This window comes from Aphelocoma coerulescens, chromosome 2 (genome assembly GCF_041296385.1).
Source record: "Aphelocoma coerulescens isolate FSJ_1873_10779 chromosome 2, UR_Acoe_1.0, whole genome shotgun sequence".
NCBI classification, from domain to species: Eukaryota; Metazoa; Chordata; class Aves; order Passeriformes; family Corvidae; genus Aphelocoma; species Aphelocoma coerulescens.
The window spans coordinates 89,679,039-89,703,797 of NC_091015.1; the positions used below are offsets into that span (position 1 = coordinate 89,679,039).

Sequence of the window (24,759 nt, forward strand, 5' to 3'; positions counted from 1 at the left end):
CTGCACAATACGAATTTCTCAGGTTTCTGTTAGACTTTAAAATGACAGTGTTAGCTTACAGGTAATGCTGAGAAGACCTCCAAGTATCATTTCTGTCGTGACTTTACTGGGCACAATATCAGCAATGGATCTGTAACTAGCATTTTATAGCTTGTCTTGGAGTTGGAAAGAAGAGAATAGCTGATTTGTATAATACTGAAACTACTGGGGGAAGTGCTTAGTTACATTATTTAAGGTCCTGCCTGACAGCTGGCTAGTTGGACAGCACAGAGCCGTTCTGCAAGAGCAAGGTTCTCTTGGAATTGTGACGTCACACATTTATTTCCAAGTGATGACTGCAAATAGCTGTTGGAGAAATTTATCCAAGCACTTTTGGTATCTTTTGAGGTATTTCAAAGGGCTAATGGTACTGTCGTTTAACACATGGTAATATTTCAGTTGTTTCACATAGGTACATGCACATGTGTAGGCAGCTTTCTGGCTTTTTTTCTCAGTAGAAGCAGCTAGATATTTTTAAGACAGTTACATTTTTGAGTATTTCATAGCCAAAAATACATGCTTTTTCACATACTGAAATTGAGACCAGGTCATTGTTACAGACCCCTAAATATTTCAGTATTTAGTGTACATGTACATGAAAGGTTCCTTTAAAGTTGATGTTTCTGTATTGCCTTTCCAGGGTGAATTGTTAAACCCTTGCCGCTGCGATGGCTCAGTACGATACACGCATCAGCTTTGCCTGTTAAAGTGGATAAGTGAAAGAGGGTCATGGACCTGTGAACTCTGCTGTTACAGATACCATGTTATAGCCATTAAAATGAAAAAGCCTTGCCAGGTAATTTGTTCTTTTAAAAAAATGTATGTGTTTTCAGTCATTTTTTAAAACAAAATGGTTCTTACTTTTACGTCCAAGGTTTGTGGAAAATACTGCAGAAGATCCTATATGCCTCACCAGCTAGCACTTGTACCCACTTGAAGTTGGTTTTTAAGACCAGTTACATATTAAAATGTGTGGTGATTTGGTTCTGTTATGTTTTTCTAGTTTTTGGCTTGCTGTAGAAATGGTCTTTAGAGGTTGGTAAATTCTGTAAGTAGTTAAATCATGCTGAGTTGTGACAGAAAACTGGGATCTCCCAAATTCACTTTCTGAACTTTAAACATGTCTTTATTGTTTGTTAAAGACTCACTCAGAAGTTGATTTCGTTCCTTCTTCAAGCCTGGGGTCCAGAGGGGAGAGGTGAAGAAAGCTTCTGTTGTCAGTGTATTCATCTACTGTAGAAATGTAAAAGGAGGTGACTTTTCAGTCTTGGCACAGTTCAGAATAGTAGAACAGTCTTAAAGTTCTGTCCACCTGCAGCTGTTTCAGAAGCTGAAATGTGCAGTAACATTTTCCACAGCTCTGTTTCAGCAGCATCAGAACATTCAGCTGGAAGTTAGAGCATTGTAGTGGTAGCATGTTCAGGGAGAGGCGGGAGAGAAACTTAAAGCTCCAGCAGATCTCTTAGGGAAGCCTTAATACCACTTTGCATATCAGAATCCTTTAGAGGCTTTAAATTCCATCCTGGAAATTGTATTTTATAACATCTGAGGAACACATTTAGTAAGATAATTGTATCTTTTTTTAGTTTTGATCCTAAGAGCTCAGAGATGATGGAGCTCTCAAAGGCCAGAGCACTTGGGTCATTTTTCTGTGCCTGCATTTGATTGGAGTTTTATAGAAAAGACATGGTTGGATGGTAATGGCAGTTGTGTGAACGTGATAAGCATTCCTTGGATACAGGATATCTGGAGTATTTGCTTATGGCTGTTCAGATTAGGGGCAAGTACTTTCAGAGCCAGTGGACGTCAATTTTTTTCCTTTATAAATCCTCAAAGGAAAGTTTTTGGTAAACTTTCCTAGATAGAATCTTTATGATGTAAAACAGTAAAGGATTTGTAAAACACTCCAGATAATGAAGGTGGTAGATTCTGTTTCTACAGAGACATGGTTTGGCATGGGGTTTGATCCTTTTGGTTTTTTTAACCTTTTAAAAATCTTTATTTCTTGCATAGCCACAGCAATCTCATCCTTTTCCTAGCAAAGATGATAGCAATAGTTTGCAGTTATAGTTTCTGAAAATAGTTGTTAGACAGCAAAGACATGACACAGTTGTCTGCAGAGAGGCATCTAGTACTATTTGAGATGTCCTAAGGTAGCCAAAATATGTACACAGAATAGCAGATATGACAGAACTTATGAAGGACTCTAGAACTGCAACTGGAGGCCAAGTGGGTAATAAAGGTCATCTGAAATGTCATTAGATATCTATGTGTGGACAGCAGAATCAAGCTCAGTTCTGAAGAACAACTATTCAGATTCTGTGGAAAAGAGAAGCAAACAAGAGTCAATAGATGACACAGCAGGCAACAAAGTTTTGCCAAGCTTAAAAGGGAAGTTAAAAGAAACTGAAGAGACAAAAGTTAAATGCCATTCACTGCATGAGTTGTCACCTTTTTTTTTGTTTTTTCTGGGGGAGAGGAGGGAAAAAAACAGATTCATGTTTCTCGTTCAATAGCTAAATATTTGATTTATTCTTAGCCCTGTCTTTCATTTTTTAGGTAAGTCATTTAAGTCTGTCCTTTCTTTTTCTTGAAAAAATAGCATACAAAGAGATTTCATAGAGTTGAAACTCAAATAATAAGTTAGACATGGAATCCTGAGGTCAAATTCCTGAAACCGAAAAGATGACCCATCTCTTTGAAGGAACACAGTAGTACCTTTCTCAGTCTCCTACACAGAATATTCCTCTTGTAGTTGCAGAATCTAAAAGGAAGTCTCAAAATGAAGTCATCTGTGTAATTTTATAAGGGGAATCAGGCTTAAAATGTTCTCCCTCCTCCCCCATATTCTTGACTGTAATAGTATTGGCCGTTTTTAACAGCTGTCTTGGCTTAAACTTTTGGATGGGTTCTGAGTCGTTTTCTACACTACACAAAAGCTCATTTTAAGGTAACTTTCTGGTTAGTTTTGGCAACAAGCTAAGGGTGAGACCATTTCAATACAGAAGGAATTTAAAACATCTTCAGCTGAAGCAGTGAATGTACTTAAAAGTTCCCAAAAAAGGAGGACTTCCTGCATAACGTTAGATACAATATTTGGACAAGAGTAGTTTACTCTTTCAACAACCAGTAGTCTGCCTCAGTCCATCTTCCCAGAATTGTCTCTACCACTCTTACTTATTAGAACTTTGTAGGCAGTATCATAGGAGAGAAAACTGGTGCTATTAACAAAAACAGCTTTTTCTCAGGTGAATGCAGATTTACACCAGGTCTATGCAAACTTGGTCTATTTACACTCAGGTTTATGCAGGTTTACACCAGCTCTTCAGGTTTGCTTTCACCTCATGTATATAAGGAATGTAAAAATGTGTAGGGACTTCAGAAGTAAGAAATTTTTCTATGTTTTCATTCAGAACATTGGAATAGATGTGGATATTCCATTTAATATCTAACATGTTCTATGGTTTCCTTTGCTCCATGGAAGGCAAAGTAATCCCCAAGGAGTGCCTCTTTTTGGGCAGTGCATTCAAGAAACAAAATATTTCTATTCCAATAGAAATTTTTCCAGATTCACTGTTCCAGTTTCAGCAGCTGCTACATAATTTACTTTTAAGAATCCAACCCCGAAAATGCATAGATTTTATTGTAGGAATAAACCTTAAAACACTAAAAAAACCCAAATTAACCCATGGGCTAACAGTGAAAGATGAGCACACAAACAAGTTGATGGTGTTTGATATGATGTATAACAGAGAAATGCAGATTTGGAATTCTTTAATATCCTTAGGATCATATCAGAAAGACGTATTTAACCTTTACCTAGTCCATTAACAAAAGCACACGTTCTTGCTCCTTTTGGCAGGGTGGAATTTAATCCAATAATAGGCAGGGCTGTGTTAATAACTAGAAACTTCACTCCCTCCCTCCCCCTCAAACGATAATGAGGGGAGCTGGAACAAATACTGCTCTGGGCAGGGAGTTTTGGAAGGGCTTTTTGAAAAGACATAAAAAGGAGAGAGAAACTTCAAATGTATGACTTGGAAATTAAATCCACTTAGAATTAAATTTTAGATTAACAAAAAGAAAGAAAGCGCAAAAACAAATATTTTTTATTAGTTTGTTAAGCTTATAATTTGTACAGATTTCCTTCCTAGAGGAAATTCCTAAAAGAAATATAAACACATTGTTTTGTTTTTATTGGTGCTGTCTAATTTTTAAGCTGTTAGGAGATTAGTTCACTAGACTTGCACTTAAGTATGAATATGTATTGAAGAATGTCAGTGCTCTCATAAGATTCAGAAATAATGTTTAAAAGTGGAATAGAATCTTGCAAATGTTGAGAATATATACTTTTGTGCTAAAACCTGTCATTTCTATAAGTGAGTAGTAAAGATATTTAGAGACTTGCCTTTTCTGGACTGTTGCTAGTAGTAGTCTATCATAAAATCATATTACATTAGATGTTTAATAAATCCCGTTCATTAAAACATTATATTCTGGTACTTTGGTGGAATGGACCTATTCCAAAAGTGATACAACAGATGGATGTGCTAATTTAAAACATAATTGTGTGGCAATTCAGCACCTTTTCTGACACCAGAAAAATCACAAAACTTGTTTTAAAAAGTAAGTGCTTACTTGTTAGGCCTGATTTCTTAAAACAGAAAAAATTAAGGTGGTACATTTCAAAAGGTAAGGTTTCACTTTTCCAAATTTTCTTAATGTGCATAATCCTCACTCATTTGAGTAAGCTCACTGGCATCAACTAGGTAAGCATGAGCAAAACTCTGCAGCAGACTGCAGGTATGTGAATGCATGTTACATTAAAAAGTGCAAAAGTCCAGTTCTTCGGATGCTTCAGAATGGAGGCCAGTGTCCAGAAAAAATTCTGTAGTAAATGTTTAGTAAAAGTTTTGCTAATGACTATGCTCAGCTGGATGACAGCATTGAGTTCTTCTAGGCATAACTAAGAAGGAGAAAGGGGCAGGGCTGAAATCTCCAATTATACATCCTAACTGTGCAGTGTACTAAGAACAATTAATGTCACTCCCCGTACTGAAGATCCGGAAGGATACATTGTGCTATTCCATATGTCAGTGGACAAAAAAGAACAAAAAGGATTGTTCCAATACTAGACAATTTACAAAGAAGTTTGAAGAAGAGATAAGGGACAAATCCATGGTACACTAGCCTTGGTACCGAGATTCCTGGTACACTAACCATTTCTAAATATAATTGAGTTTTTGGCATCTCAAATGGGATGTGTTTTAAGAGGCCTCTTGAAAAGAGAATAGTGAAGCTTTGCAGGAACCCTTTGAATGTGAAGGCACTGTATAAGGGCTATTGGAAAATAGAATACTTGGCTCAGATAGGTATCTTGAACTGAATGGAAATGAGATTCAATGCCTGAGTAATCATTAGAAAGTAATTAATATGTCAATAAATGCCTAAAAGGACTTAAAAAAATCAAATCAAGTCTTTTTAATTTCATGTGATGGAGAAGAGAGTCCATCATAGTGGAGAAAGAAGGCCAGTAACATGGTCAAAGTAGTGGACTAAAAGGAAGTGTATTTGAAACAGTTTTGTACTTGCTGAGAAAATTACTTTTGTCATGAGCTTAAAAGATGTGTTACAGTAATTGAGACTTAAGATAAAAGTGATGATGAGAAATCAATTTTTTATGTTTGAATAGTCTTAGATATGCTGCATAGATAGCACATGCAAGTTTTAGAAATACTGGGAACAGGAGGATCCAAATATATATTTAAATTTAAGATAATTCCTGGGTTACGAACAAATTTGTGTATTGGAGGGACAGATCTATACTGCTTGAGGAAGGGTGGGACATGAAAATCCTAGAGATTTTGATGAACCTAATAGAATGGTGAGATCTGTACAAAAAGTGGTAGAAACAGACTAATGCTTTAGTTTTGACAGGAGAGAGAAATCTGAAACAGAAAACTAGATGTCAGTCATTAGCATAGCTAAGTAGCTGTACTTCTCACACTCATTTCTTTTGTAAGCATCTGCTTTTGGTCACTTCTAGGGAGAATTTACTAGACAAGATAGACCTTTTAATCTGATACACTCAGAGTCATCTCAGTGACTGCACTGGGTAGATGGTGATTCTGATGTTATAAGTAACGTGCTTAATGAGTTTAAAAACAAGAGGTTAGCAGAGCTGTTGGAGAGGGCGTTTGAGGGTCTTTTCTGTGGTGGGAAAGGCAAAATACATATTCTGCTTACTTTCTGTGAAAGATCTGAAGGTAAATGAGAGACTGAAAGAGAGAATTGGGTAAGCAATCGTCAGTGGTGCAGAGTACAGAGAGTATAGAAGAGAGGACAGTAAAAATGTCACCACCGACTTAAAAACAGAAATGCAAAAAATAGAAGGCATCAAAGAGAAAATTCTGATGGGATAATGAATTTCATGTTGTGTTTTCTTGTAATTAATGCATAGAGAGACTTGGAAATAAAAGGAGTAGAGGACTGGCAAATAAAGGCAGCAAAAAGTTGTGGAGACAAAAGTCATTTTAGCTTGAGAAAAACGTTTGGTTGGCCATTCAGATGAGAGAGCACATTTTTCACAGAGCAAGTGAGCAGGCCACTGGTGCACTGCTAGCGCACTAGAGCTGAATATTTGGCTGTTAGCTTACGGAGCTGAAGGAGTGCAAGGTGGACGTTACAGTGGAAAGGAGGAACAAAGCTTTAGAAACTTTAGAAAAAATGATAGATTTGATAACTAATGACAAGTGACAGAGAACAGGGGATGGAAGAATATTGTAAGTACCAATGATCAGAAAGTCATGAAATAATGAAGAATAATAGGTGAACAAAGGAACTGATTCTGTCATCATGGTGAGAGTTGGGTAGGGATAGAGAAGAACTAATAACAAAAGACTAGATCCTGACTTACAAGTACTGAAGCATATTTGTATGTGATGAGGAGAAACTAAATTCATCTGAAGAGGTCAGAGCAGACATCAAATAGGAGCTGAAGCCATCAGGAAGGAATATGGGGGCTTACAGAAAAAGTCAAACAGTTTAGCAGTTCTGTCAGACTTCTAAGTATATACTAAGGTAATCAAGTAGAATACAAAACTAAAAAAGCAGAGCATACTTAAAAAAAATAATAGTATTGAAAGCATGTGGGTGTGTGCCCCTGATATGTTACTCTTTTCTGTAGCTTATTAAAAAAGCAATTTCTTTCTGTTTTTATTTTGTGAGATGTGTAAATTGTGCTCAAGGCAGTTTGACTGCTAGAATAGTGTGAAAAAACAGTGCAATGTAAACTGTGAATGGTACTTGGAAATAATTTTTTAATTACAAGTGTCATCCTGATCTAGTGGTAAGACATATAATACAGATTTAAAGAGTGGCATTATCTTGGTGTATTAAATAATGAGTTAACTACTTCAAGGAAAAAAAAAGTGGATTCCTTCAGCCTAAGATTTTCATGGGGCAGAATGACTGGTGTGAGATACAGTGCCAGGTTGTTTTTCAGAGGAAATGCATCAAATAACAGTTATTGCTGGAAATATAAGCATAAATTACATATTTGCAACAGACTTCATTATAAAAAAACCCAAAAGTAAAAGACAGTGTGAATGGGAATCAAGGTTGCTACATATAGGTGCTTATAGGTGCTGCCATTGGAAATGCTAAGAATATCTAACAATGCAAGGCCTAAGACATGGTGTCAGACCTGCATGTAGGAACCTTTGTGTTCCTGGTTTTATGTCATTTTCTGTTTGCTTGGGTGTTTTCCCAATAGCTTGATCTGCTTGAAATTTGTTTAGTGATCAAGGATTTCTTAGTTTTCACAATAGAAATTTCAGTCTTCTTGTCATATGTCAAAAATCCCGATTATTCAAGTCTTTAATTCCTGTCAACAGAGATTAGTGAAAAATACTGAAACCAAGAGGTGGTTGTTCCAGCAGGCTTCTTTGATTTCTTAATATGAAAAATTGTTCATACACGATGGTGTACTGCTTTCATACAGCATGTCTATGATTCCTTAGCTTATACTGGTTTGGCAATGTAAGTAACCTGCTTTGAGCACCAAATACTGTCACAACATCATGACTTCTCTACCAGTCTGTGTTAACTCTGAGGTGTCCCTGTAGTTTAATCTACAAATGAAATTTTTCAAAGAAAGTTTTATTAAATTAATTTTGTGACTTCCTTTTAATACTTCTTGGGTTTGAATGTTGGTCCATTCTCCCTGAAGTCTTCAGCACTTCATCCCAATGACTGGCAGTCATGTCAACTCACTTCTTTCTTAATTTGCTATATTGGGGAGACAGCTTTTGCACCTCTTGCACTTGGATTTTTAAAATTTTTTGTCCCATATGTAGATTCAAAATGGATGTTTGCTATTCATTCTGAAGATTCTTTCTTGTTGCTTCAGCAGTGTGCAGAGAATAGCCCCTGCCTGCTTTCGTGCCTACAGCGCAACAGTGACGGAACACTTTGACCCCAGTTCCTTTGAAGTGTCTGAGTCAGAGCACCCTCATTGTGCATTCTGCCTGTATGACTCTTTTCCCATGGGGTTCTATGCTTCTTGTTTTAATTTATTTCAACTTTACTTTTTATTTCATTTCTTCAGTTCTTATTTTTTTTCTCCTCCTTTTGTTTACATTTCAGCGAAGCTCATGGAGAATGAGTATTCTTATCCTTGGCCACATGCTGTTTCCTTACCCACTACTCTGTGTGTATGTGTCCCATTTTTGCATATTTTTCTGGCAGTATCTTCCCTCCAGGGCAGCACTGAGTTTTGTTACAAGCATTCCCAGTACTGGAACGCACCATACTGTTACCCACACAAACCATATTAGTGGATGGAGGCTATTTCCTAAGCTAAGGCTCATTTTTCTCACCTTTTATGGCCAAAGAACAGATATAATAAGATAATTCCTTAGTAGTTTCACAAAATCATGACCCTTACCATCAAGACAAAATACTAGCTAGTTTTACATGTGTTTAACTACTCTCCTAACACTGGAAGCACATTATTCCAGGCGCTACAAGGATTTTGGAAAAGGCAAACTCCATAAAACTGGCAGCCAGGAAACTGCTTCTGAAGAAAATGAGAGGAAACTTCAGTATGCCTTCTTTTCTTTCATGCTAAGGAGACTCCCTCTGGTCCCTGGGCAAGAGCAGACAGACAGAAAGTCTACATCTTAATGGAACACTTTATGTATCTCTCATTGCTTTATCTGAGCAATCTGCAGTTTACAATCTACTAGAGCTTGTGGTTACTCCCAGCACTTTATGTTCCTCTTTGAATGGCTAAATTCTGCATCTGTTTCAGGGCTGCTCTTCCATAGGAGGAGAGCAATATGACAAATTTTACTTGAAGGAATGGGCATAACAGCTGATGTGAGCTGATTGAGTCACATCAGAATAACACAAATAGAATATGGGAGACTTACACTTTCAGCCTTTTCCTGCACCTGCAGCACTGTTCATCCACATACAGTGACCACAAGAATCATTGTAAGCTCGAATCATTTTATGTCACCTTCCAAAAATGACACTTTGCTGGTATTTGAATGTGCAAGCTGACTTAAAATCCTCCTGAGGGTCACCTCCTCCTCACCCACCATTTACAAAGTATTGCATATCATCTCATTGTCTTCTGGATGCTTGCACCAAATAGAAATTTGATTAATAACTGATGCTTTTCTGGTATCTGTCAAACTTAGGGAAAGATCTTCCTATCCTCCACTTATATCCCCAGTATAAGCAGAGGGACCTTCAAATACATCTTGTAGAAATGCATTCATGGGTGCATCATCGCTCTCTACAACTACCTGAAAGGAGTTTGTAGTGAGGTGGGTTTGACCTCTTCTCCCAAGTGAGGAACAAGCAATAGGACAAGAGGAAATGGCCTTAAGTTGTGCCCAGGGAGGTTTTGATTGGAGATTAGCAAAAACTGGCTCATCGAAAGGGTGATCAGGCATGGAAACAGGCTTCCCAGGGAAGTGGTGAAATCACCGTCTCTGGAAATGTTCAAAAGGCATGTGGATGTGGCATTTGGGAATATGGTTTAGTGCTGGCTGCAGTGATGATAGGTCAATGGTTGGACTTGATGATCTTAGGCATCTTCTGCGACTTTAAGATTCTGTGATCCTATAATCTCTGGGATTTCAAAATCCTCTACTTCAGCCTGTCCTTTCCTTCCTATAGCCTTGGTTAAAAATCTAGAAAATAGGTGAAATTTATTTTTATTCTAGGGAAATGTGCCTACTTCAGAGTTTCTCCACTGAGAATGGATATCATGTACTTGACTGTGTTCAGAAATTGTGGAAAATATGTTGTGCGTTCAGTGGGAAGAGTTTATGGCTGTTGGAATTTTAAAAGGCCTTTCCCTCCTGCTTTTGTAGATCTCACTGATACAATTGCTGTGAATCGAGCCCCAGCAATTAAACCTACAAGATCTAAGGACTTCAGCCTTCTAGTCTAGACCGTTTCAGTATAGAAAGCAGTTTCAGTAGTTTAAATACTCCCAGATGTCCTGGTGTTCATCATGTGACACAAGTGAACCTTTGTCTTCATTGTACAACTGTCCTGCGTCAGGTCTTCATGATAACCTTCAAAACTCTTCCTTCCTTGTTTGGGTTCAGAGATACAGCCTTCCGACCTGTTTACTTAAAAATCATCTAGAATTTCTGCAGCTCTATGTCCTGCAATCCTGTGTTAGTACATCTGAAGTGTGGATAAGAAGCCATGTCTTTGTCCCAGTGTCTCTCTCTGTTTTCATCACCACTTCTCTGGGCAACCTGTTACAGGGTCTCACCACCCTCACTGCAAAGATTTTTTTCCTAATGTCTAATCTAAACCTACTCTCTTTTAGTTTAAAGTTGCTAAACCTCATCTGACCACTACACTCCCTAATAAAGCCTCCCTCCCTGTCTTTCCTGTTGTTCCCTCCTGTAGAGGAAGAGAGTTTGGTAGAATATGTTTTATGACAAGAAAAAGAAAATTACTTTAGAAAGCTAACTTTTATTTACAAACTCAAATTCATGTGGGAATTTGCATGCCTCCAAAGGGGTGGTTAATTTGTACATCTCATGTTTATTTTCATTACTAAAGGAAAAGCACTTTCAGAAAACTCCTGTATGTGCTGGAAGACAGCAATCCAACTGTTCAGACTGTCCATAGCAGTCAGCATCTCTGGAGGTTGTGGGTCCGAAGTCACAGCTGCTTAGCTGCCTGCTGGAGGATTCCACCACTGGACTTGCTTATTGTGTTGGTTGAGAGTCTGGGCTGCTTCACTTTGGTGGACCGTGAGCAGGCACTCACAAAGTGCCATTTTAAAAGCTGTTCTATTGGAAAGGTGCTGAAGCTTGTTTTCACAGTCACAAGAAAATGCCAACCTTTTCCTGTCAAAACCTCATTCCAAGTTCCCAGCATAGCAAAAACCTGTTTGGTGTCAGTATACTGGCCATTTTAATGATTTTTTTGCATACAGTTTTCTATGATTGTGATTCACAATCATGTAATTCAGAGTTGGATGCTGGATAAGTTACTAAGTCATCCAGGACTGACTGGGCAAACCTACCTGAAGAAGAGTATTAGGTCATCTCTTTACCAGGTGTCTGAGCCAGTTACCTCTTTGAGTGCTTTGAGCCGTGAGCTCTTACACCACCTGTTTCACAGTCCTGAGATGTTCCATTAGCTCAGTCTGCAGTCACCAGTCTTAGATGCTCTGCACTTTCTCAGCTCACAGGCTTGATGTTTCCCAGAGTCTAATGAGGAAGTGAGAATTCCATCTGAGATGGAGAAACCTTCCCTCCTTTTTCATTAGACATCACCCATATAAGGATGAGTTGCCCACAAACTTTGGATATCAAGAAATTTTTGTCTGACTACAGTGGCAGAACCAGGGCCTTTTGAAGATCTGTTTTCCTGTTTCTGTCCATTCAGAGAGGTGAAAAAGAATCATAGGATCACAGAACGGTTTGGGTTGGAAGGGACCTTAAAGACACTGGAGTTCCAATGCCCCCTGCCATGGGCAGGGATGCTGCTTTGTAGATGAGGTTGCTTAGGGTCCCATCTAACCTGGCCTTCAACACTTCCCAGCGATGGGACATCCACAAGCCCTCTGGGCAACCTGTTGCACTGCTTCACCACCCTCTGAGTAAAGAATTTCTTAGTTGGTTTTTTTTTTTCATTTTTTTCAAGTGGGTAGCAAGTATTTCAGGGCTTATATCCTACAGGACCACTAAGGTGTTTTTCTAAGAGTGTCCTAAACTAGTTTCATCAGAGCTCAAGTGTTACTGTTAGTATTGGTAAGGAATCCAGAAACAGTGCTGACTGTAGGGTAGAACAATCTTATGAGCTTCTGTTCTGAAAAGAAGACCAGTAGCTCCATCATATGTAGTCAGTGAATGTAAAGAGGGGACTATTGTGTAGAAACAACAATACGTGATGGTGTTTATAGTCATGAATTTTAAAAATGACAGTTGCAGAACAGTAAGTGGTTCTTCCTTAAGTGTGCTTTCCCTATGGACAGCATGTACATACCTCTCATTCTTTTTTGGTGCTTTTGGTATTTGAGAGAAACTGATGGTATATGTATTTTATGTCTGTATTTGTACTGCAAGAGAAGGTACATAGGTTATGTGTAAGTCATATACATGCCATTAAGCCAAGAACAATTTATAGTTTAGGAATTTTCAAACACAGTGATATGAATGGATATTGAAGTATTTGGTATTGCAACCATTGCTCCTTGCAGCACTATGATTGGTGATCCACAATGTAACAAGTCAGAAAGCTGGGAATTTTCAGTGTTCAAAAGCATATTGTGCAATTTAATTTAATTACACCAAGGGATTTCAGACATATTCATGATATGGTTAGAGAAAAATAGAGTTTCTGGTATAGTGTACACTATAAAGGCAGCTATTCTATTTTTTTATAGATAGAGCTGTAATTTTAGATGATATGTATTATCTAAATTGCCATGCTCTGTAATTAAGCACTACAGCTTATATGTTTTATAAAAATGGACTCTTATAAGTAACTGAGTGATCAAAACCATGGCTACCCAAACGATTAGAAAAAATTCAGTGCTGATTCAAACAACAGCACATATTAGTGTATAGTTGTGATTATTTAGCAGTACCTGAAAAAACAAATGCAATTGAATTTTAAAATTTTGCTGTTTAATATATACTTAAGTAACAATAATAAAATATTTATTAATAATAATTTTAACATTAATACATTATACTAATTCTTGTAAATGTCTTATGCATATTTTTAAAGCCTTCTAGTTATTATAAATAATATATGTGATATATAAAACATATAATTAATATTATTAATAAATTATAATTAATAAATAACTTAATTCTAACACTAGGCCAAATTTTCAAGCAGCGTATTATTTACCATACTCATTTGCACTGTCTAAAATTTTATAATTATGACTAACTTCTCTTTAAGTGAAGATTTATTGCTGATTTAATTGACTATAGAATCAATCTAATTGATTTGCTTATCTAATAAATTACATTCAAATTGACTTTTAAAGCAGACTCTGGCAGGCTGCATACAACCCAGAACCCAGGATTGTCTTCTTCATGATTACATGCTAGCATATAATAGCTTGGTATTCTTACTGTCCTGCCTTCTAACCATAGTCCAAGATACATGTTATCTTACTTAGGGATGAGACAAGGCAACAACCTGAACTCAGGATATATTTCTTGAGTCTTTGTTTCCCTTAAAATCTGAAGTACTCTTTGTTTCACATCTTAAAAAAAACCCACATGAAATCAGTATTGCTTCTTCCCTCATGAGCATCTTCCAGATTTTTGTATGAAAATTCTGATTGCAGTCTGTCAATTAGTTTTTGCTCAGGGCCAAAAGGAGTAGAGGCCAGTATTCGTACTCAGTTGATTTCTGGTGAGGTTGTACCCTTTGCTGCTGAAACACATCATTGCCATACAGCAACAGGAAGAAGACTGAACAGGGAAGGTGCAGCTCCCTAACTAAAGGTGGGGAGTTGCTTTGTTCCAGAACTATTGTTCAACTATTGTGAATAATGTTGCTGCAGGATGCAGGGAAATCCAGTGACAATACATGGTGATGTTACTTGATTGCATGTCTTTGGATTCAGAGAGTGTCTAGAAGCAGATAGTGGAAAGATGTAATTATTATGTACTTCAGACAAAACAATGCTTTGCAACTAAACTGTGCTTATCCAATCAAATATGTTTGTGCCTCTGCATTCTTAGGGTCCTCTTTCAGTCTTCTTTCAGTGAACTGGAAACTTTGAACTCTAAAATTCCAATTACATGGCATTTCTTTCACTTTCACGTGATTTCTATGGTTCTTTTCCATTAAAACCTTTCCATGGCTTCTTTTTCTGCATTCAGAGCCCATTGAAATATGCCAGTGACAGAAATAGTTCCTGATGCTTTCTTTGTACCATACTAAAATAATTTCCCTACTTACCCCTATGGAGATGCTGTGAACAGAGTAATCAATTTCATTTGCTTTCCCTTTGGTTCAGTGAACATCTATGTATTGTATGGAAGTGTTCCAATAAATTACTTGGAAGAAGTTCTACTATTGAATATCCTGAATAACACAGAAATCTCAGTTATTAAAATAGTATCCCTAGAGGTGAAAGTTTAAAACCTTGCTTTAACTCAGGTGAACAATGGGTTTGAGGCAAGGTTCTCACAAGGGAATGGACCAACCATTAAGGTATAGAATATTCTCATGTAAACTCCCTGTGTTTCCTTTTGCACAAGTTGTAAAAGTTTTTTAATTATTCACGGAGTCAAAAAGACAGAGAAAGAGTAGCCAGCACTTTTAGAAAGTCAAGCTAGCAGATGAAATGGGAGTTTCAGTAAAGGGACCAGAATTAATACTTGAATGCTTTCAACATGATAGACAAGAAGGCATCAACAGAAATGATCAAGAACAGATGATCCCTGTGTATAGTGACTAGTGTCCAGGGTATTTTTGTAGAAGATGCATGTTCTGGCCCTCCATGCTGAGCAATTTTTTACATACATTTGGTGAGTGCATCAATATCATCATGAACTGCGCAATCTGAGCCTCATGCTCAGCATTTTTTTAGCTAGAATTTAAAAACAGTTCTTTTCCCAGGAGAGAAGGAAAAAGTAACTCCAGAAACCTTTCTCATACTGTCTGTGTTCAAAAAGCAAAATACAGAGTTGTATAGGCAAAATGTGGTTAACCATCCTAAGTGACTACATGGCATGAAAATTGTTAGTACCTGCCTCATATTGCTCATTTATGATCTTGCTGAGGTTTACTTCCTCAGTGCAATTTGAATGAATGTTTTTTCTCTCAGTTCTTCCAGGAATGTGGACCTGACCATAACAGGACAGCCTATGTTTGAGCTAAGCTTTCAGTTTAATTTTGCAGGTCATGTTTGAGTTGCAGAGAATGCAACAGCCATGGCAAGCTTTAATTTCCTCCAGTCATTAATATTTAATTTTCAGATAATGCTATCAAAAGTACAGGAGGTTGCAATGAAATTCAGTATTCCCAATAAAGCTGCAACAGAAATTGAACACATCCTACTTTACAGTAAGAATAGCATTTATTCACATAGAATGGTAATTTCATTTTCACCAAATATACACATCCATGGAATGTGCAAAATGCTGATGAGCTAAGCTACTACGCTAAACGTAGTTAGTTTGAGTCTCATAGGAGTTAAAAGTTAACTTGAGAATAATTTACTTAACCTTACATGTTTTTTAGTTCCTCCAGGAACCTTTCTAGACTATCTCCTCTCCGCTCTGTTGTGTACCAGCAGACATCTGTTCTTGTTTGTTGAAGTCCCCCATGAGAGCCAGGGCTAGCAAGCATGAGACTTCTCCCAGCTTCCTATGGAATACTTCATCTGTATCTTCATCCTACTTGGGTGGCCTGTAACAAACTCCCACCAGGATGTCTGCCTTGTTGCTCTTCCCCCTGAATCTTTACCTGTAAACATTCAACTCTATCCCCGCACCATCATTAAGCTCTAGACAACCATAACACTGATAACATTCAGGACTATCTTGCCAACTGTCCTTCCTTGCTTATCTCTTCCGAAGATTTTGCAGCCATCCATCACAGCACCCCAGTTGTCCAAATCATCCCACCATGTTTCCATGATGTCACAGCTTTCCTGCTGCCCAATGGCTTCCAGCTCCTCCTGTTTGTTGCCCATGCCATGTGCATTGGTGTAGATGCACTTCAGTTGGGTGATTGATCCCATCACCTTTATGGTGGGGGGGAGGCCCTAATTCCTTCATGACCATTCTCAGGTGTTTTCTCTGCTTTCTAATGTATCAGTAGCTCTTGTGCCTTTGCTGCCACATGGATCTCCATTCCTGCCTCCACTGAGATGGCAGACCAAAGGACCTTTGTAGCACTCTGTCCCTCCAACACTGGTGTGCTACCTCCAGGCTGATCTTTAGTGAGCATAGCTTTATCCCTTTTCCCTTCAAGTTTAATTTAAAGCTCTTTCAGTGAGCCCTGACAACTCCTGTGCAATGATCCTTTTCCTGCTTTGCAACAGATGCACCCTGTCTGTCACCAGCAGGCTCAATGTCATGTAAATTGATCCATGATTAAAAAGACCAAAATTCTGCAGGGAGGGAGTTGCGGAGGAGATTTGCCTGCTGTGCTGGGCAGGAACTTGTCACCATTGTCCCCTGTCGTTTAGGTCACTGCATTCTGTTGGGCAGAGAGAGGATAGGGAATCCTCCATATCATGCATTCTGTCTGCCTTTTTGGGCCTGTCCCGGGGAAGGTAGTTGAGCTGTCTCTTGACTCCGATATTCCTCAACCTACTTGCCTGCTCCTGGAGCTCTGTCACTAAGTGGAGTAACTCCTATTCCCTGGCAAACTTTCCACAGGGACGCTCACTGCTGCTGGCCCCTACTGGCACAAGAGCAGGGCACACTCTGCAGCCCGGCACCAGGGTGTCAGCATATTCCCACTGCAGCCCTGCCTGGTCAGCTGCCTCAGCTGGTCACACAGTCCTGCAGTCTTGCCTAATTCCTTTCAATTTTTGGCCATCAGCAAAAAAATAGGTAGTGATAACTTCTCAGAGAAAGAATAATGTAAGACTAATGTAGTTGGCATCACAGCTCAGCTTGTGGTCTCAGATCCTAATGTCATTTAAAAAATCATAAAAGATAAAAGGTTAAACTGTTCTGCTTTGTAAGTAGTAAGATTTTGAAAGGTGAATGTAATAGAATGTGAAGATTTTGTACATTAACTAGGATGTCCAGGCTTCTGGACAGCCAGAAATCCAGATGTACCCACTGTAGGTATAGATGTTCAATCAGTTGTGTACATGCCGTAAGCCAACACTTCCAGGAACTGTCAACCAAATTGCTTGTGTGGTGCACAGATGGACAGGATTTGCACAGTAAATGTTATGTTTTCAGAATGTCCCAAGTAAAATACTGGTGCAGCATTCCAAGATGACTGAAATTACAGAAATTACATACAGCCCAAATTATCTGTATTAATGAGCTCTCTGCCTGATGAAAAGAAAATGGGCATCATGACTCCAGGCACTCTATGTGTTAATAATGTATCAAAATAGACAGCCATTAATGGTGGGCTGCAATTTTTGTGGCATAGATTCTTTTAAGAAAAAGTCATAAAAAGAGAAGCCTGTAGCTAAAAATGACATTTCAAATGTCTGTGTGTGTGTGTGTCTGTGTGTGTGTGTGTGTGTGTGTTTGTACTCATAACTTTGCGTTTTCTGTCTAGCCTGGTCAGTAAGTTAACTATCATTGCATACTGAGTCTTGTAGTCAACATGTGCTTACTGCAAAACATTTCAGAAACCCTAATTATCTAATCTCATAGACTACCAACAAGATAAAGTAAGGAACAGCTATTTCAAAAGTAATTCATTGGACTTAAATCAGTGTGTTCTTTTGCTTCTGAGTGAGTTTTATTCATATGTACAGAGATTACAAATCCTGTAATGCATAATGAACAACAGTAGGGAAGAACTTTTTCTTGTGAGAGTTGATTCTAGCAATTAGAGCAATCCAACAAAAGGTTTTTGAGGTTGTATATTTGGTATATCTTCAGGTTATTCATGTTATATTACAATAGGTCACAGCCAGGCATTATTGTTGCTGTAATGTAAAATACTCATTCGAGAATGAGTGAAGGGAATGAGAGGTCTCAGTCAGCATCGCCCATAATAAGCTGTGTTTCTGAGAGAACAGAGTGGGGTAACCCCATAACAGCTCTTTGGTTTAAGGAGTTTTGGTGGATTATAATTGGTACAGTTGAAGCTGGTATGCATTTGGGTAGCCATAAGGAAATTTCGTATGTTCTTTATTGAGGATGTAGGAAAACCTGTCGTTTCTTTGCAGACATTTTTAATGCAATGTATTCTAAGTACAAGCACAGTCTAGATACTTCTTCGATCCCTTTTCTGCCATGTATTATACATGTACAATAATCAATGGGCTTTTACAAGGCATTATTAAAACAAAATCAAGTTAATATTGATTTATCTCAGAGATGACAGACCTTTGAAAATTTTTCCATCTTTATGTTAGTAAGGACATGTACATAACTGTATTAACTTTATTCTTTAACAATTAGTCCATCAAAGCAATATGTTTCCTTCAACTTCTGAAAGTCTCGACCTCCAAAATAAGGCATTATTTCCTTATACTTGTATTTTTGTTTGACAGAAACCTTAGAAGAAAAGAGATGCAATGTTTCTGGGGTCAGAATTTGAACTCTAGAGTACCATTAATGTACTATACTCCCAAATGATTTATCAGAGGAAGACCAGTGGTAAATAAAAGTTTAAAAGAACCAAACATAATGAAGTGTCAGTAGAAGTAAAAGTCTAGGAAGTTTTCAGGGGCAGACAGTATTGCATTAAAACAGAAGCATTAATTATACTTTGTTTATAACACCATTTTCAAAGGAAGTTTTTGCCATGATTGTATAGTAAAATAAAATGTTTTTTTTTCATGGGCAACTGAGATGGCAGGGTACATCATAACACTACAAATAGGATGGGAAGGAATATGAAATGGGATCTTATTTCATAGAAATTTAAATGAGGTTTTTTAAATTATTATATCTGAAACCTACAGTATTATAGTTATCTAGATACAAAATATCTCACATTTTCTTCCCATTTCTAGTTATTGGGCAAAAATTACAATCTTTCTCATAATATTTATTTTTTAGGGTCATTTGCTTTACAGAAGCTGACACTAAAATCCTGTCTAGATCTTTTCTAACTTGGCAAAATACTTAGCTAAAATAACTGTTACTGATTATTAAATGTATAGTAAGTAAATAGCAAAAACAAATTAGAAAGTCATAATATTATTCATAATCATGAGCAATTAAAATTTTTGAGGCAAGTTATATGAAGAAAATGAGAAAAACACTAGTCGAAATAATGGATTTAAATCATGACACACTAATAATGTGATCATTCAATTTACAATGTTAAATAATTCAGTCTGTTATATTCTAAATGCAATTTCTCAACATTAACTATCACTGAATTATTTTTACTATATTATTTTTGTGACCTCTATTGTAAGCCATTAATTTGACATTAACAGATAAAGTGATTATAACAACATAACAGTGAATACAATAAGGAAAACAATTGTGAGAAATCAAAGAAAGTTTAACTTCTGATGCTATAAAAAGAATCTTACTCTTAGAAAGAATTTTCTGTTCCTGGGTGTCCTTCAGTTGTATTCTCACACATTAGCCATGCTGTGAGTGAGACTTCAGGCAGAAGCAAATGGTGTGACCACAACTCCAGTTCCTCTTCACAAGCCTTGTTATGAAATGCAAAGCAACCAAACAATGCAGTCCTGTGCAGTTCATCTCACTGTCTAATGGCGAATGCTGGCCCTGTCTAAGAGAGGGACTGAGCATTCCAAACCTATCCACATGTGAATAACATCGTAACTACAGAATGCCACCTGCATTATGTGAAAAATATACCTGTCTCAGTAACACCTACTCACTTTTTCATAATTTGTACCCAAACTCAGTCAAATTTATGGGAAAAATAATTAAGGCACTCATTTCCCAGGAGGCAATCTCAGACTGTTACAAATCAAAACTGATTGGAGAGGGGCAAGGAGGAGGAAATTTCAGCTGGGGTAAGTTAACCATCGGGAACATCCACAGTCTTTTTGCCATTTGCACTATGGACTGACATAGACAGAAGATGAGGTCCCCAAGCCCATCACATGGTAGAGCTGAACACCAATCCATCCCACCCCATCACTCCTGGGGTGCTGGATTCTTATGGTAGGCTGCCGACCACAAGAAGGCGAGTTAGCAGTTTCACATAAAACTTTCTAGGCCACTAAAATGTCTTCTGTCTTACACACACAGTGCTTCCTCATCCATCTACTTTGGAATATCATCAATTAGTTTAACTTACAGATTAAAAGGAATGGAGAGGAAAATTCCCTAAAATTTTGTAATTTCTTTGTTATTGCTGACCTTCATACTGAAGAAGGTGGAGGACTAAAATTTCTTTCATAGAACAAAGACAGTGAACATCACAAAGATTAAAGTAGTTGGGTAATATAAGAAAATATCCAACCCTATTTTGGGGTTCTTGGGTTTTTTTAAATTTTGATGGGGTTTTTGGTTTGTTGGTTTGGGGTTGTTTTTGGAACTGTTGTTTGATTTTTAAAGAAGAGTTAGGAACTACAACCTCTGGAATGCTTGTGCTATTTCTCATTAATTGTAGTAATTTTATAGCATGCTAATATGCTGAATCTCTGGAATTACTGACTTTATTGAGGTTGAGAGATTCAATTGATTGCATTCTTGACAGACAATTAGCTGATCAGGAGAAGAGCAGAATAACAACAATACATTCTTTAGAAGAGGCTAGGAAGAGGTTGAGGATCATATATATGTTTCTTAGAACTTTTCAAGGTCAAGTTTTTCTAGAAATAAAGAATTGGGAAAATACAACAAAAAGCCCTCATGAAATGGTTAAAGGTGTTAGGGGTGGTTGACTCTGAGGAAGAGCTATTGGTTTTCAGACAACACCAGAACAGGGATAAGCTTTGTATCTAGACTGCATGCTACATTACTTATCCCAAATGTTTGGATTACCTTTCCTTTTGTTTATTATTGTCTTTCCAAAATAACTATGAGCAATCTAAGTTAAAAAAAAAAAAAAGAAGAAGAAAATAAAATCAACATACACTGAAGTGAGTTTAGGAACTTCTGCATTGCTGAAATTGCACTGTGACAGATCTGCTGTTTATTTCAGTTATCTAATAGTTTTTTCAATTTATTGCCAGCTTCTGTGAATTTGACAGTGTAATATTTTGTGACAGTTAAAGCTTTACTTCATGTAAATGGACTTTGATTTAAGCAATTCCAAAGAAATTTCATACAGGTCTGTCTCACACTGATAAAGAAAGAAGATAGACATACATAACCAACAGCATTTTTGACAGTTTTCTGCCAAGTCACACTATGTACCTTCAGCTGAGAAACGAAAAATAATTTTGTTTAACATTAACCTATGGAGTCTAAAGAGAGTTCACTGAATTTCAGTCCTGAACTTCTAAGCCTGTATACAAGTAATATCTGAGTCATGAAAAGCTCACACCATTCTGTCATCCATCACTTGTTAATGACCTCTTTGACCTTATAAAAAGATGTAACAAAGGAAATGAGTATCCACAGTTGTTCTACCATAAAAACGTAGTGTTTAGTATGAATAGCCCCATTCCAAACCCTCAAGTTCCATGAAAAAGCTAGTCTGCATTTCATGAGTTCATTATAAAAGAGTAGTATTTCAAGATAGACAATTTAGAAATTGTTATACATCTGTCATTTTGAATTACTATATTCAGAACGTTGCAAGAAGAGAAAGAATGCAGCACCACGTGCAAATCAGGCTACTGTAGAAAAGTGAATGGAAAAAGCTGAAAGAGAAGAAAGGGACAGAGAACCCATTGCTCACCCAGGCTCTTCACAGTGGTACTTGATGGGAGGAAGAGAGTGTAAGTGGGACAAAAGAGGATCAGACTGAATGTAAGAAAAAATGTTTTCGAAGAAAAGCTTTTTCCAACCTGAGTACAGTCAAGAAGTGGTGCAGGTTGCACAGAGAGGCTGAACAGCCTCCATACTTGGAAGTTTTCAAGGTGTTACTGAATAAACCCCTGAGCAACCTGGTCTGATCTCATCACTGATCATGTTTTGAGCAGGAAGTTGAACTAGAGGGCTCCCACAGGCCCTTGCAACCTGAATTAAAATTTTATCCTATGATTATATGGTACTGGTTACCCAACAGCTGTAAAAAAGAGAAGGCTTTAGTAAAATAATAGGAAAAAGGAAAAAAATATTGTCAGATGGGAAAAGAGGTAAGAAAACCCATATTGCAACAGCTTTCTCCACTTGTTCTCTATTGCAACTTTAGAAGGAGGCAGGTACATCCAAAATTAGGAACAGGAAAGATGGCTGTCTACAAAGTCTTCACACCACCCCTGGAATGAGTGATGGGGCTGGAGTGGGGAGTCTGCCAAGGTAATTTAGATAATTATGGCCAAGAAAAACCATATATGTTAAGGGTAATCTAGAACAATTTGTTCCTTATGCTGTGTTTTGCTTTTGTGACACTTATAACAGAATTGTATTTCTCGTCTTATCTTGACAGAAGTCAGTACACATACTCAATTATATTTAAATCTTGTCACACCATAAACCAGAGTCATATCACATATGGAAGATACAGCCTTCTCTGGAAAGATGGACATAATTGGGGTGCACTGAAAAGAAATGTTTGTGCTATCTATATTCAGGGCTCCTCCTGAGTTTTCATGTTGCTTCCACACTAGGTTGCAGGTGTCTTTTTGTGCTGTTAACATTGGTTTATGCAGAGAAAGACAACTTCCTTGGTATGTCTGGAACTTCTTTGATGAGAAACCTCAAAGTGGAAAATGGCTTCACACTTCAGGAGGGAGGGATGGAAAGGAAACCTGTCACTCTAGCATAAGACATACTTGAAAAGTATTCTTCCTTTTTTATTCTGTTCATTGCACTCCAAAGAAGAAAGACTGAGTTCCATTCCTAAGACTTAATATTTTTTTTGCCTACATATTCAAAACAGAAATAAAACTATTAACTCTTCAGAAGTTCACAGCTAGATGCTATTGATAGTGACACTGGAGGAAATGGGGAAGCAACTGTTAGCTTCACTTTAAAGTGAAATAGGAGATAGTATATTTAAAATGTCAAGGATATTAGTAAATATCTGTGAAGATATGTGTAAATATTAAAATAATTTCTGATTTCAGGAAAAAAGGTGGAGTTGAATGTGCAACCATGGACAATAACACTTTTATCTTATACAACTTTGTTTCTCTTTTAGTGGCAAAGCATTACTATAACACTGGTTGAGAAAGTGCAGATGGTTGCTGTAATCCTAGGATCTCTGTTCTTAGTAGCAAGTGTGACTTGGCTTCTATGGTCAGCCTTCAGCCCTTATGCAGTATGGCAAAGAAAGGACATCCTTTTTCAAATCTGCTATGGAATGTATGGTTTTATGGATCTAGTGTGCATAGGTAAGCTCAAAATCTTTAAACAGCACAGACTGTGGTTTAAGACTGTGACTATTTCTATTTTTCTAATTGGTCACTCTAATTTATCACTCAGTTCTTTGCAGATTTATTCTCAGCTGATACCTTTTGCAAGTGCTGCTTTTTACAATGTTCCAAGTACTGCAGAGAGAAAAGAATCAAAGAAACTTTGCTCTCAGATTCATTAGTGTCTTCCCAAAATCTTAGTGGTGAGAACAGGATCAGTTTAAATTTCTTCATAAAACAGATGGCTAGCAAAGTTCAGGAAGTTAAACAGATGAAAATATGAAAGGCATTATTAAAATAATTAGTAAAATTACACACTGTCAAGTCATCTTCTGATGCCAGTTTGAATTAGATTGTATCATCGTGAAGTGCAGAAGAAGCCCTTGAAGGTGTCATCACACTGCACACCCAGAATTTGGTTGCACAGATTTATATAGGTCACTGTGCTAGAAATGGAGGAGAACAGAGAAGTCAGGCATAAGTTCTTTGCACATCATAAACAGTTATGAAACACTTACACAGTGCTAACTATAGTAACTTGCTTTACTATTAAAAAGTCCCAAGTCATTGAGCTGAAATTTTGTAAGAGAAAATACATTTTACTGCAACACTGTATTGACCACTTCTGAAATTTCTGAAAGTACACTGGACTTGGGAATATTTAAATAGAAATCCCTTTAGTAGTACCTGGTAAAACAACCTTGATTTGATTGTTAGAATAGTTATGGTTATTTGCGGAGAAAATTTACATTAAATATTACCTAATTATATAATTTGGAGAATTAAATTCACATAATTAGTAATATTAAACCACATTAAAGCACATTAATGAAATTTAAATGGCAAGAAAATGCAGAAGTGAAATGCCATCTGATGTTTGCATTGACATTTTTGAGAGATAAATGTTATCTGAATCTTATATATGGGAATTAGAAGGACAGTGCTAAATTGTGCTCCATAAGGAACAAAGAAACAGAGTGATTCCTAATATCAAGGGTTTGGCTTCAAATGTAAAGCCACATTGTCTTTTATTGAAACCATCCCATGGCTGTACAAGTATTTATATTTCGGCTACATCAGCAGTTCTGTTC

The 24,759-nt window shown here is 37.2% G+C and overlaps 1 protein-coding gene across 1 annotated transcript in view; it reads left to right on the top strand.

Moving 5' to 3' along the window:
• The window catches only part of MARCHF11 (membrane associated ring-CH-type finger 11), a 31,723-nt gene that overhangs the window by 572 nt on the left and 6,392 nt on the right, over positions 1-24,759 (top strand). Inside the window, exons 2-3 of the mRNA XM_069005896.1 lie at positions 680-835; positions 23,455-23,647. Of these exons, the coding sequence (XP_068861997.1) occupies positions 680-835; positions 23,455-23,647 (349 nt within the window). The remainder of the gene's footprint in view (positions 1-679; positions 836-23,454; positions 23,648-24,759) is intronic.